We start from the raw sequence: 13,576 nt of genomic DNA on the forward strand, positions 1-13,576 counted from the left end.
ATACTTTCGATAAAACAATACATTTGAACCTCATTTGCACTTTACAACCATACGTGCCACGATAACATTAGTGTGATATGTTCGCATGCACGGTGACAACCATCGGCGTGGGAGACACTAAGTTCAATCGCATTTTCACAACAAAAAACACATGTTTCATTGGAAAGATTTGACACGTTCTTGAAGCCATTTAACTGTTGTATCTTGTGTAGGTGTTATAATTTGAGATACACATATTACTCCATTACTTTAAATGATAACGTGTCTGCATTTAAAAAGCATTCATAGTCATGATAAGCACGACTTAGTTAAATTATATCTTAATAAGTCATTTCTTTACGTGCATGTTTTAAGAGCTTGAAGGCGTGATATAATCGTTACGGGATTAGTATATTAGATGTAAAAAGCAGCGCCTGCTCAACCGGTTCAGGATGACTTTGAGCAGCCCGTGAGTGCCAATGCATCGGTACGTTACGCTGCTTTTGACCACGGCGACCTAAAACTTTGGCGCCGCCGTCCAAACATCCGGCTCCAGCATTACCCCGCCCACCCAGTCCAAGCATAAGAAGGTGGGTCTGAAGCTCCAATCCTTTTTCACCGATATTGTCCGTGGTGTCTCCAGAGAGAGAATCCAAAATGTCAGACAATGACGCCGTGACGTCACCGAATTCAACTATGTCAGATGTAAACTTTGCCTGCTCAACCGGTTTCGAAGCCTAGAAACCACAAGGTAAACACAGATAGTGCACATTCGGAAAATGCTTCTCTGAATATCAATGAAAGCGGATACGTGTCGCAAGCCTTGGATTGATTTCAAAGATCTTATGAAACGAACTGACCTCGACTCCGCTAACAGGGACTCCTGTGTTTCTGATGCGAGTGTAAAGTCTAGTCATCACTACTATGTGCTAGAACCTGGTCATAATAAAACTGAGTATGAAAATTCTGTAAGCTCACCCAAAATGGTATAATTGGTCCATACCTGTAAAACTTTCTTCATTATCGGGTAGATGTTTTAAGTGCTTACATGTGACTTTAAGTTTTCTAAACAGAATACATAACTGTATACAGCATGTCATATATGTAATAGGCCCGCTGGTTTGGGATTGAATTGTTGCTGTTTTTCTTTATTTTATAAATACATTCCATTGCCACATATTTTTCATTTTTGATAATACTAGATGTGTAGGTATATGTACATTAATTCGACAAGGTGTTTTGTTTGAGATAAGCGTTTTTACCATGAATTCCTTAAATCATTTAAGCAAATGAGCTGTGTGTTGTTTAATAATCAACTTGTGTTTTATTAAACTTGACTGCATTTATATAAACTTTGCCATTGTCATATATCCAATAAAGTAATAAACACATCACATGGGTTTTGCTGCATGCATTATTTATTCAGAAAACACAGAAACAGAGCAACATAGAGATTTACATGGATAAAGTTCCTATACATACTTACAGTAAGAACACAGAAAACGCTCAGAAAAACAACAACAGCATATTCAACAATTGCAAATATTTTTTCAATAAAATGACATTTAAACATTGTTCATATGCTATTCCCTTTTAATACATGGTGCATAATGAAAGACTGTAGTCAAACAATTGTACAGTACGAAGCACAAACACCGAGAATATAATTATCCATAGGATATGTATTCTTTTGGCATTTGAAAACAAAATTGAATTCATTGAATTATTGTTAACAAAGTTTTTTTGAGCCGAAAATTGTCTAATTGAGGGTAAATCACATATAAAATCTTACAACAGTCTGGAAAATATTGATCAAGTCACAGTCACCTCATCCAACCCTTGTAATGGGAATAACGTATCTCGCACTTAGCACACATTGCGTATACTTTCAATAGCTCGGGTAGTGGGTGCTACAGCCTTTACATATTCTTATACAATTACTGCGACATGTTGCAACATAAATAATGAAATTTTACACAAATATTTCTGAAGACAATATAAGTAGCACACTCATGCAAAAGTACAAAGAATACACAGCATCTTAGCAGTGTCATAATAAAATCAAGATTCTAGTTGGACACATCTTTCAGATCGGAAGTTCAATCATATCTTTAAGCGGAGTCAGAGTCGTCTTCGGCGCTATCTTCTAAACTCCCATCCTGGTTCTCGCTTTCCTCTTTGGATCCACTGTCAAGAGCAACAGATGCCGGGTCAAAGTCATCAGAGGGGAGGTCATCCGTGCCCTCTTGGCGCTCAATGGCCGCGTTGTCGGTGTGGCATGGGATACGGAAACAGCCCATGTTCTGATAGGCGCTGCGAACGTGGCCCTGAAATTATTAATTCCAAAAGTTTGAAACTGAATTCAAGGTATTACAGGTAGTACATGTTATTCAGGTATTCATAGAAATGTTTTTGAAGTTTCTTTGCATATAAAAGGTATCCTTTTATAGGTCTGTTACGCTACATATTGCTAGAGACGTACACAACTTCAACTGAAACTCATTGCTCCACATAACAAACTCCAATTAAACAATAGATTTTACTACTGTGGCAAGCGAAAGGCCTTCGGAAAATCGATTTTGTTTAATGTAACTAACGAATACAAGACATGTTTTACAAAACATGATGCCCACATAAAATTTGCATTGTTAAATTTAAATTATACCTTGAGGTTGACGGTTCCGGTGATGCGCGCGCACATAGTGCGGCGGCTCCTGTTGATACTGTAGAGTTGAGCACACAAGCGGCTGGAGTGTGAAATGAGGTGGTGCACGTGGTAGCAATACTGGAACGTGGACCTGCCCACTATAGCAGAATAAACAAAAGGGATATTGTGGTTATATCTAATCAACAATGTTTCACAGAGGCTTTAGACAATTTTTGAAGTTAGTCAAACTTTGTAGCCCAACTGAATAGCTCGCTTTATCAGTGACCCCATTATTATGTTTGTGAAGTTTGTGACAGGCTAAGTAGAAGAATCGGTCGTATTCTCGGTCGGTTGAAGTGTAGATAAAGCGGTCGTATTTACGGTCGTTTGTGATGTTGAGGAAGCGGTCGTATTGACGGTCGTCTGTGTGGTATCCGTACTTATCCGTATACTTACAGTCTAATGTTGTTTGAGGACGCGGTGACCTTACATACGGTCGTCTGTATTGTGTATGGTGCGGTATTCTTACTGACGGTCGTCTGTAGTATGGATGGTGCGGTATCCTTACTTACGGTCGTCTGTATTGTATATGGTATGGTATTCTTACTGACGGTCGTCTGTAGTATGGATGGTGCGGTATCCTTACTTACGGTCGTCTGTAGTGTGGATGGTGCGGTATCCTTACTTACGGTCGTCTGTAGAGTGGAGGAAGCGGTATCCTTACTTACGGTCGTCTGTAGTGCGGATGGTTCGGTATCCTTACTTACGGTCGTCTGTAGAGTAGATGGTGTGGTTTCCTTACTTACGGTCGTCTGTAGTGTGGATGGTGCGGTATCCTTAGTTACGGTCGTCTGTAGAGTGGATGGTGCGGTATCCTTACTTACGGTCGTCTGTAGTGTGAATGGTGCGGTATCCTTACTTACGGTCGTCTGTAGTGTGAATGGTTCGGTATCCTTACTAACGGTCGTCTGTAGAGTGGATGGTGCGGTATCCTTACTTACGATCGTCTGTAGTGTTGATGGTGCGGTATCCTAACATACGGTCGTCTGTAGTGTGGATGGTGCGGTATCCTTACTTACTGTCGCCTGTAGTGTGAATGGTGGCAGTATCTTTACTTACGGTCGTCTGTAGAGTGGATGGTGCGGTATCCTTACTTACGGTCGTCTGTATTGTGGAGGAGGCGGTATCCTTACTTACGGTCGTCTGTAGAGTGGATGGTGCGGTATCCTTACTTACGGTCGTCTGTAGTGTTGATGGTGCGGTATCCTTACTTACGGTCGTCTGTAGAGTGGATGGTGCGGTATCCTTACTTACGGTCGTCTGTAGTGTTGATGGTGCGATATCCTTACTTACGGTCGTCTGTAGTGTTGATGGTGCGGTATCCTTACTTACGGTCGTCTGTAGTGCGGATGGTGCGGTATCCTTACTTATGGTCGTCTGTAGTGTGGAGGAGGCGGTATCCTTACTTACGGTCGTCTGTAGTGTGGAGGAGGCGGTATCCTTACTTACGGTCGTCTGTAGTGTGGAGGAGGCGGTATCCTTACTCACGGTCGTCTGTAGTGTGGATGGTGTGTTATCCTTACTTACGGTCGTCTGTAGTGTGGATGGTGCGGTATCCTTACTTACGGTCGACTGCAGTGTGGATGGTGCGGTATCATTACCTACGGTCGTCTGCTGTGTGGATGGTGGCGGTATTCTTACTTCCGGCAGTCTGTAGAGTGGAGGAGGCGGTATTCTTACTTCCGGTTATCTGTAGTGTGGAGGAGGCAGTATCCTAACTTCCGGTTGTCTGTAGCGTGGAGGAGGCGGTATTCTTACTTATGGTCGTCTGTAGTTTGAAGGAGATGGCATCCTAACTAACGGTCGTCTGTAGTGTGGATGGTGCGGTATCATTACTTACGGTCGTCTGTAGAGTGGATTGTGCGGTATCCTTACTTACGGTCGTCTGTAGTGTAGATGGTGCGGTATTCTTACTTACGGTCGTCTGCAGTGTGGATGGTGCGGTATCCTTACTTACGGTCGTCTGTAGTGTGGATGGTGCGGTATCTTTACTTACGGTCGACTGTAGTGTGGATGGTGGCAGTATCCTTGCTTACGGTCGTCTGTTGTGTGGATGGTGCAGTATCATTACCTACGGTCGTCTGTTGTGTGGATGGTGGCAGTAACCTTACTTCCCGCAGTCTGTAGAGTGGAGGAGGCGGTATTCTTACTTCCGGTTATCTGTAGTGTAGATGAGGCGGTATCCTAACTTCCGGTTGTCTGTAGCGTGGAGGAGGCGGTATTCTTACTTATGGTCGTCTGTAGTTTGAAGGAGGTGGTATCCTAACTAACGGTCGTCTGTAGAGTGGATGGTGCGGTATCCTTACTTACGGTCGACTGTAGTGTGGATAGTGCGGTATCCTTACTTACGGTCGACTGTAGTGTGGATGGTGCGGTATCCTTACTTACGGTAGACTGTAGTGTGGATGGTGCGGTATCCTTACTAACGGTCGACTGTTGTGTGGATGGTGCGGTATCCTTACCTTCGGGTCGTCTTTATTGTAAAGTAGTTGGTGTCTTTAGTTCCGGTCGTGTGTGGTGTGGAGGAGGCGGTATCCGTACTTACTGTCGTTTGTAGTGTGAAGGAGCGAGTGTCCGTAGGCGGTTTCATCACTTTCGGACGTTTGTGTTGTGGAGGAGGCACTGCCGGTACTCACCTATGTTTATGGTGTGGATACGGCGGTGTCGTTACTCACGGTTGTTTGTGGTGGGACGAATGCGGTGTCGGAACTTACGGCTGTAAGCGCTGTAGAGGAGGCTGTGTCAGAACTGACGGCTTTTACGGCACTGACGGCTGTTTGTGGTGGAGATGTGTCGAAACCGGTCATTACGGATGTACGTGAAGTTAGCGGCCTAGCGGCCTAGCGGCCTAGCGGCGTGAAGTTAGCGGCCTAGCGGCCTTGCGGCGTTAAGTTAGCGGCCTGGCGGCCTAGCGGCGTGAAGTTGGCGGCCTAGCGGCCTAGCGGCCTAGCGGCCTGGCGGCCTAATTATTTTTTCTATTTCCAAGCAATTGTTAATGCGTTTTTTTTAAAACAATGATAAATCAAGGTTTTTTATTCATATAGTTACATAGCGGCCTTAAATTGTTATATATTCAGAATATTTTTCTTTACCTTTTATTCTAAAACAATTTTAAATTAACTGTTTTATGCACAAATTATCACTCTGAAGCGTTTTTCAAACTTTTTTCAAAAAAGTCGATCAAGCACTTCAGCGACTTAGCGGCATAGAAGCCTGAAATTAGCGGCCTAGCGGCCTAGCGGCCTAAATTGAATCCTATTTCAAAGCATGTATACATGCATTTTCTTCTAAAACAATAACATTTTAACTGTTTTTATGCACAAATTAGCACATTGAAGCGATTATCAACAATTTTTTTCCAAAAACGTCGATAAAGCAGTCAGCTATTTCAAAGAATTAAACATGCCTGTTCTTCTTAATCAATGATATATTAACTGTTTATATGCACCAATTATCACTCTGAAGCGTTTTTCAACTTTTTTTTCAAAAAAGTCGATCGAGCACTTCAGCGGCCTAGCGGCCTAGTGGCCTAGCGGCGTGAAGTTAGCGGCCTGGCGGCCTAGCGGCCTAGCGGCCTAAAATGGTATCCTATTTCAAAGCATGTATACATGCATTTTCTTCTAAAACTATGACATATTAACTGTTTTTATGCACAAATTAACACTTTGAAGCTATTAGCGATTATCAATATTTTTTTTTATTAAAAGCGTCGATAAAGCAGTCAGCTATTTCAAAGCATTAAACATGCCTGATCTTCTAAAACAATGATATATTTACTGTGTTTATGCACAAATTATCACTCTTAAGTTTTTTTTATTTTTTTTCAAAAAAGTTGATCGAGCACTTCAGCGGCCTAGCGGCCTAGCGGTCTAGCGGCGTGAAATTAGCGGCCTGGCGGCCTAGCGGCCTAAAATGGTTTCCTATTTCAAAGCATGTATACATGCATTTTCTTCTAAAACAATGACATATTAACTGTTTGAATGCACAAATTAACACTTTGAAGCTATTAGCGATAATCAACATCTTTTTTTTTCAAAAAAGTCGATTAAGCAGTCAGCATACATGCCTATCCTTCTCAAAAATATGTTGATAATCGCCTCAGAGTGATAGTCCGTGCATAAAAACAGTTAACATATCATTTTTTTAGAAGAAAATGCATGTAGTCATGCTTTGAAATAGGATAGCATTTTAGGCCCCCAGGCCGCTAGGCCGCTAGGCCGCTAACTTCACGCCGCTAGGCCGCTAGGCCGCTAGGCCGCTGAAGTGCTTGGTCGACTTTTTTTTAAAAAGTTGAAAAACGGTTCAGAGTGATTATTTGTGCATAAAAACAATAAATATATCATTGTTTTAGAAGAACATGCATGTTTAATGCTTTGAAATAGATGACTGCTTTATCGACGCTTTTGAAAAAAAAAACTGTTGATAATCGCTAATAGCTTCAAAGTGTTAATTTGTGCATAAAAACAGTTAATATGTCATTGTTTTAGAAGAAAATGCATGTATACATGCTTTGAAATAGGAAACCATTTTAGGCCGCTAGGCCGCTAGGCCGCCAAGCCGCTAACTTCACGCCGCTAGGCCGCTAGACCGCTGAAGTGCTCGATCAACTTTTTTGAACAAAAATAAAAAAAGCTTTAGAGTGATAATTTGTGCATAAAACAGTAAATATATCATTGTTTTAGAAGATCAGGCATGTTTAATGCTTTGAAATAGCTGACTACTTTATCGACGCTTTTAATTTTTTTTATTGATAATCGCTAATAGCTTCAAAGTGTTAATTTGTGCATAAAAACAGTTAATATGTCATTGTTTTAGAAGAAAATGCATGTATACATGCTTTGAAATAGGATACCATTTTAGGCCGCTAGGCCGCTAGGCCGCCAGGCCGCTAACTTCACGCCGCTAGGCCGCTAGGCCGCTGAAGTGCTCGATCAACTTTTTTGAAAAAAAGTTGAAAAACGCTTCAGAGTGATAATTGGTGCATATAAACAGTTAATATATCATTGATTAAGAAGAACAGGCATGTTTAATGCTTTGAAATAGCTGACTGCTTTATCGACGTTTCTGGAAAAAACTGTTGATAATCGCTTCAATGTGTTAATTTGTGCATAAAAACAGTTAAAATGTTATTGTTTTAGAAGAAAATGCATGTATACATGCTTTGAAATAGGATTCAATTTAGGCCGCTAGGCCGCTAGGCCGCTAATTTCAGGCTTCTATGCCGCTAGGTCGCTGAAGTGCTTGATCGACTTTTTTGAAAAAAGTTTGAAAAACGCTTCAGAGTGATAATTTGTGCATAAAACAGTTAATCTAAAATTGTTTTAGAATAAAAAGGTAAAGAAAAATATTCTGAATATATAACAATTTAAGGCCGCTATGTAACTATATGAATAAAAAACCTTGATTTATCATTGTTTTAAAAAAACGCATTAACAATTGCTTGGAAATAGAAAAAAATAATTAGGCCGCCAGGCCGCTAGGCCGCTAGGCCGCCAACTTCACGCCGCTAGGCCGCCAGGCCGCTAACTTCACGCCGCTAGGCCGCTAGGCCGCTAACTTCACGCCGCTAGGCCGCTAGGCCGCTAGGCCGCTAACTTCACGTACATTACTTACGGCTGTTTGCGGTGTAGAAGAGGCGATATCGGTACTGACAACTGTTTGTGCTTGAGCGGTGGTAGTATCGATACTTACAGCAGTTTGAGGTGGAGAAGAGGCAATATCGGTACTTACGACTGTTTTCGGTGGAGAAGAGATGATATCGATTCTTACAACTGTTTGTGGTTGAACGGTGTCGATATGAGTACATACGTCAGTATGTGGTTGAGCGATGTCGATATCGGTATTTACGACAGTTTGTGGTTGAGTGGTGGCGGTTTCGGTACTTACGGCTGTTTGTGGTTGAGTGGTGGCGGTGTCGGTACTTACGGGAGTTCGTGGTTGGGTGGTGGAGGTATCGGTACTTATTGCAGTTTGTGGTTGAGTAGTAGCGGTGTCGGTACTTACGGCAGTTTGTGGTTGACTGTCGGAAGTATCGGTACTTACGGCAGTTTGTGGTTGAGCGATGTCGATATCGGTACTTACGGCAGTTTGTGGTTGAGTGGTGGCGGTTTCGGTACTTACGGCAGTTTGAGGTGTAGAGAAGGCGGTATCCATTCAAGGTGAATGAGATCAGGTAACTACTGTAGCTCCGGTAATCCACCCGGATACACACTGGAATGGCGCAGAAGCAAAATGTCAAATAAATGCATACAAAAAGTTTGAAATAACAGCAATATATAAAAGTAACTCACTAGAATTGAAAACAGAAAACCTAACTGCTTTCTTACCATTGAGGCTGAAGCGATGGTAGCCACGGTAGTGTTTCACGGCAAATGTTCGCATGACACATGCAGCACAGCCCCGCTTGTATCACTGGACAAACTGCCGGCGTGGGCATTTTGGATAATGGTGGTGGTGATGGTGGTGGTGATGGTGATGGTGGTGGTGGTGATGATGATGATGGTGCCACCAACAGCCTAGGTCCCTTGATTTCCCCACTACTGCAGAAGATGCACGTTAAGAATAAAACACGTATTCAGTACCATTTCAAAGTGCTCGAATTATTATTTTCAATAAAGTTGCATCATGTATTGTAAAACCGCTTCAAGCTCTTACCTTATACTCGTTATGTGTGGGCTATACTAGTTACGTGTGAGCTATATGCTCCACACATAGAGCTCACGTGAACTATATCTTAACAGTTCTGCCCATAAAGCTCACGTGAGCTATATCATAACAGTGCCCTGCATAATGCTCGCGTGAAGTATATCATTACACTGATGCACATAAAGGTCACGTTAGCTTTATCATTACAGTTTCCCCATATAGATCGCGTGAGCCATATTATTATAGTACCCCGCATAAAGCTCGCGTGAGCTATATCATTAGCGTGCCCCATACAAAGCTCGCGTGAGCTATACCATTACAGTACCCCGCATAAAGCTCACCTGAACTATATAATTACAGTGCCGCGCATAAAGCTTATGTGAGCTATATCATTACAGTGCCCCGCATAAAGCTCGCGTGAGCTATATCATTACAGTGCCCCGCATAGAGTTCATGTGAGCTATATAATAACAGTGCCGCGCATACAGCTCACGTGAGCTATATCATTACAGTGCCCCGCGTAAAGCTCGCGTGAGCTATATCATGACAGTACCCAGCATAAAGCTCGCGTGAGCTATATCATTACAGTGCCCCGCATACAGCTCGCATGAGCTATATCATTAGAGTGCCCCGCATAGATCTCACGTGAGCTATATCATTACAGTACCCCGCATACAGCTCGCGTGAGCTATATCATTACAGTGCCGCGCATAAAGCTCACATGAGCTATATCATTACAGTACCCGGAATACAGCTCATGTGAGCTATATCATTACAGTACCCCGCATACAGCTCGCGTGAGCTATATCATTACAGTGCCCCGCATAATGCTCACATGAGCTATATCGTTACAGTACCCCGAATAAAGCTCGCGTGAGCTATATCATTACAGTGCCCCGCATAAAGCTCATGTGAGCTATATCATTACAGTACCCCGCATACAGCTCATGTGAGCTATATCATTACAGTGCCGCGCATAAAGCTCACATGAGCTATATCATTACAGTACCCCGCATACAGCTCATGTGAACTTTATCATTACTGTGCCACGCATAAAGCTAGCGTGAGCTATTTCATTACAGTGCCCCGAATAAAGCTCATGTGAGCTATATCATTACAGTGCCCCGCATAAAGCTCACATGAGCTATATCATTACAGTACCCCGCATAAAGCTCGTGTGAGTTATATTATCACAGTGCCCCGCATACAGCTCGCGTAACTATATCATTACAGTGAGGCGCATAAAGCTCATGTGAGTTATATTATCACAGTGCCCCGCATACAGCTCGCGTGAACTATATCATTACAGTGCCGCGCATACAGCTCGCGTGAACTATATCATTACAGTGCCGCGCATAAAGCTAACATAAGCTATATCATTACAATACCCCGCATACAGCTCGAGTGAGCTATATCATTACAGTGCCGCGCATAAAGCCTATGTGAGCTATATCATTATAGTGCCCCGAATAAAGCTCACACGCATGAGCTATAGTATTACAGTTCCTCGCATAAAGCTCATGTGAGGTATATCATTACAGTACCCCGAATAAAGCTCACATGAGCTATATCATTAGAGTACCCAGCATAAATCTCATGTGTGTCATATGTGTACAATGCATTAACGTTTCTGGCCCAGTCTAAAATAAAGCGTTCTGACAGGTTCAAATGATAAGTATAAATAAATTCAAATACCTTTCCGTGGCGCCTGGTTGAAAGCATCGAGAAGACTGGCTATTTCCGGGTCTACGGCTACAAGAAATAAAGATCCTTGTATTAAACCTAATTTATAATGGTATATAAGTGTTTTTATCTTGTATCAGTTCTCTTTAAAAATGAAAAAAAAGATTAAAAATCAATTTGGCTCCTGGCTTTAGCCCGTTTATTTGTTTATATTAACGAATAACAAAATAACAGGCTGTATTTGGCCCATTGGGCTCTTCGTTTAACTAAACTGCACGAGGGCTAAATATGTCGAAGAGAATGGTTAGTTTGTGGACAACCTTCGTTTTAAAATTGACAAATTATGTTGTAAATATGAATTTTGGGTATGCATGTATGTAACATGCGACATTGAGTCTGCGTCTTCATCTCGCATTGGACCATAGGCCGGGATCTTGGTCGTAAATTGGAAAAAGGTTTAGTGCACCAGCAACTTAAAATTTTGATATAAACAACCCAGGTTATATCTGCGGTGGAGCAGTTCATATGTTCACCGGCTGCATACAGAGTAGCAAGGAATGGCTCGAGCTGTCAGCGCATTTTAATTAAACATAAATTCTTATTTTATTTTGTATGAATATGTTTATAAATATCTTTGATTTTGATCCCATAAAACCACATCTAACGGATTTGTTAGCTGAAAAAAGTTTTGTAAGGTTTTCTGTAGCTTTTTGCATATATATCGGTACCTGTGATTTTACAACCGATTTAATACCATTTAGTTTAACCTGTCCCTGAATTTGAAAACTGCTGCCTACACAATTTTATAACTATATACATGTAATTTATTCCATAACGAACCTTCTAACTTTGCATTTGTGTTTCTGTCTTACAATTATTCAGAAATGTTTTAGATTTGAAAACTCAAAACAATGTGGTTAATGGGTACCTCGTTCACCAGACAAGGAATATCTTTAAGTCGTTACACTATTTTGATGACATGCAAGTAGTGCAAAAACTCGTTTTACCAGACTCCGATGCGTTTCCAGGGGTGAAACCGAGCTCTTTGAGAAGGAAGGCGATATCGAGCTCGTCGTCCGGGCCTCCTGGCAACAGGATGACATCACTTCCGTCGTTTGCCACGGTCTCTAACTCTTCTTCAGCAACGTCAACTGCAGAAGGGACGCATTATTAATTCCACTAAACAAAATAAGTTTATCAACAAAACGTAACTTAATTGACCATGGCACGTATAAGACAAACCCGCAGGAGTGAGTGAATCTATACGCTATAAGCGTGCATATGTATGTTACTTGTCGACGACATCTTTTCAGGGTCAGACTTCATTGATCCTTCAGGGTCTTTGGGAGAATTAAAGGGCTGTTCCCTTCTAAAATTGGCATAGTCAATATTTTCATGTCGGATATAAACACACACACACACACACACACACACACACACACACACACACACACTTAAATGCCCCATTTCAGACTAAAGATCAGCTTCCAGAGGGTAGGGCCCAAAGAGCACCTACCAACTTTTAACTAAGTGTAATTTCATTTTTGTTGAAAGTTGCACCCCTAGCTTACGCCACTCTCAAGGTGAATGACGACTTATCCTGTGTACGGAAGTCTGTAAGTTTTCCCAATTTGAAGGAACAGGCGGTGAAGAAAATCAAAGAAAGATAACTGATTTTACACATCTTGTTACAAAAACAAATAACTACTGTTATTCAGAATTGTCGAAACGAAACATTGTTTAAGCTTGATCGCAGTTGAAATATCTAATATTTAGACATTAAGCAAACGAAATAAAGATGAAAAACAAAAGAGAAACTTACGTTCCAAGTACGGCTTTAATTTTTCATAGAACTCGACATTACTCAGGCTCAGAGACTGGTGGACCGCCGCGGAACCAACCAGAAGCAAACAACTCCAAGTAATCAGCTGTGCCATCTTGCACTTGCAGCCAGAAACGCAAGCCTGCACCTAGGTACGTACCGCCCGATATATACTGGTCAAAGATCCGGGCTGGCTGATTGTATCTGAACATCCTACTCACTGTTCCTCCAATGATTGTATCTGAACATCCTACTCACTGTTCCTCCAATGATTGTATCTGAACATCCTACTCACTGTTCCTCCAACAGATTCCGCAAATCTAAGGCTTCACTAGACAAGTACTCGATATTAAAGTGATCACTGTCGGTGCAGCCGGACTTAAGTATTCGAGCTTTCTTGATTAGGATATCATTTTAATCAATTTTATTTCGGTGATAGTGTTGTGCAACATTACTGGCCAATAGGTTCCACTTGATGTCAATCTTGCATAAGTTATGACGTTAATGCGATCTTAATCAGATTGATTTGACATTTAATGAAATTAATGTAAATAATATATAGTATATTATTGTATTTACTAATTTATTTAAGCTCGATTGTGACGAAAGCTGATAGCTTATAGAAGCACTCTCGAGTCCGTTTCCTGGGCAAAAACCAGTACTGTGTCCTTTTTGAGAAAGAAAACCTCCATGACAAAGTACCCCTGGTTGGGATCGAACCCACAACTTTTTGGGCGAGA

The 13,576-nt window shown here is 41.7% G+C and overlaps 1 protein-coding gene across 2 annotated transcripts; it reads right to left on the reverse strand.

The window, feature by feature from the left end:
• Positions 1-1,375: 1,375 nt before the first annotated feature.
• Positions 1,376-12,991, reverse strand: LOC128216963 (nuclear receptor subfamily 4 group A member 3-like). Of its 2 annotated transcripts, XM_052923727.1 has the most exons (6): positions 12,022-12,163; positions 11,027-11,083; positions 9,013-9,225; positions 8,807-8,896; positions 2,645-2,784; positions 1,376-2,306 (listed from the first exon to the last, which is right to left on the reverse strand). In XM_052923727.1, exons 3-6 carry the CDS (start codon positions 9,065-9,067, stop codon positions 2,091-2,093), a joined length of 501 nt encoding a protein of 166 aa, XP_052779687.1. In that variant the 5' UTR covers positions 9,068-9,225; positions 11,027-11,083; positions 12,022-12,163; the 3' UTR covers positions 1,376-2,090. The 2 variants fall into 2 exon arrangements, with proteins under 2 accessions (XP_052779687.1, XP_052779688.1); XM_052923728.1 differs by lacking the exons at positions 1,376-2,306; positions 2,645-2,784; positions 8,807-8,896 and adding an exon at positions 12,837-12,991 and having other exon boundaries at positions 9,077-9,225; positions 12,022-12,165.
• Between the last annotated feature and the right edge of the window lie 585 nt (positions 12,992-13,576).

The sequence above is a fragment of the Mya arenaria genome, chromosome 14 (assembly GCF_026914265.1).
Source record: "Mya arenaria isolate MELC-2E11 chromosome 14, ASM2691426v1".
Classification (NCBI taxonomy): Eukaryota; Metazoa; Mollusca; class Bivalvia; order Myida; family Myidae; genus Mya; species Mya arenaria.

What these genes read in the sequence shown, in the direction of transcription:
- LOC128216963 (XM_052923727.1), bottom strand. Translation starts at nt 9,067, where the DNA reads ATGCGAACATTTGCCGTGAAACACTACCGTGGCTACCATCGCTTCAGC. An exon ending in CCATCGCTTCAGCCTCAATG is followed by an intron (nt 8,897 to 9,012) that starts GTAAGAAAGCAG and finishes GCGCCATTCCAG; the next exon opens with TGTGTATCCGGGTGGATTAC. An exon ending in TCTCTACACCTCAAACTGCC is followed by an intron (nt 2,785 to 8,806) that starts GTAAGTACCGAA and finishes ATTCTGCTATAG; the next exon opens with TGGGCAGGTCCACGTTCCAG.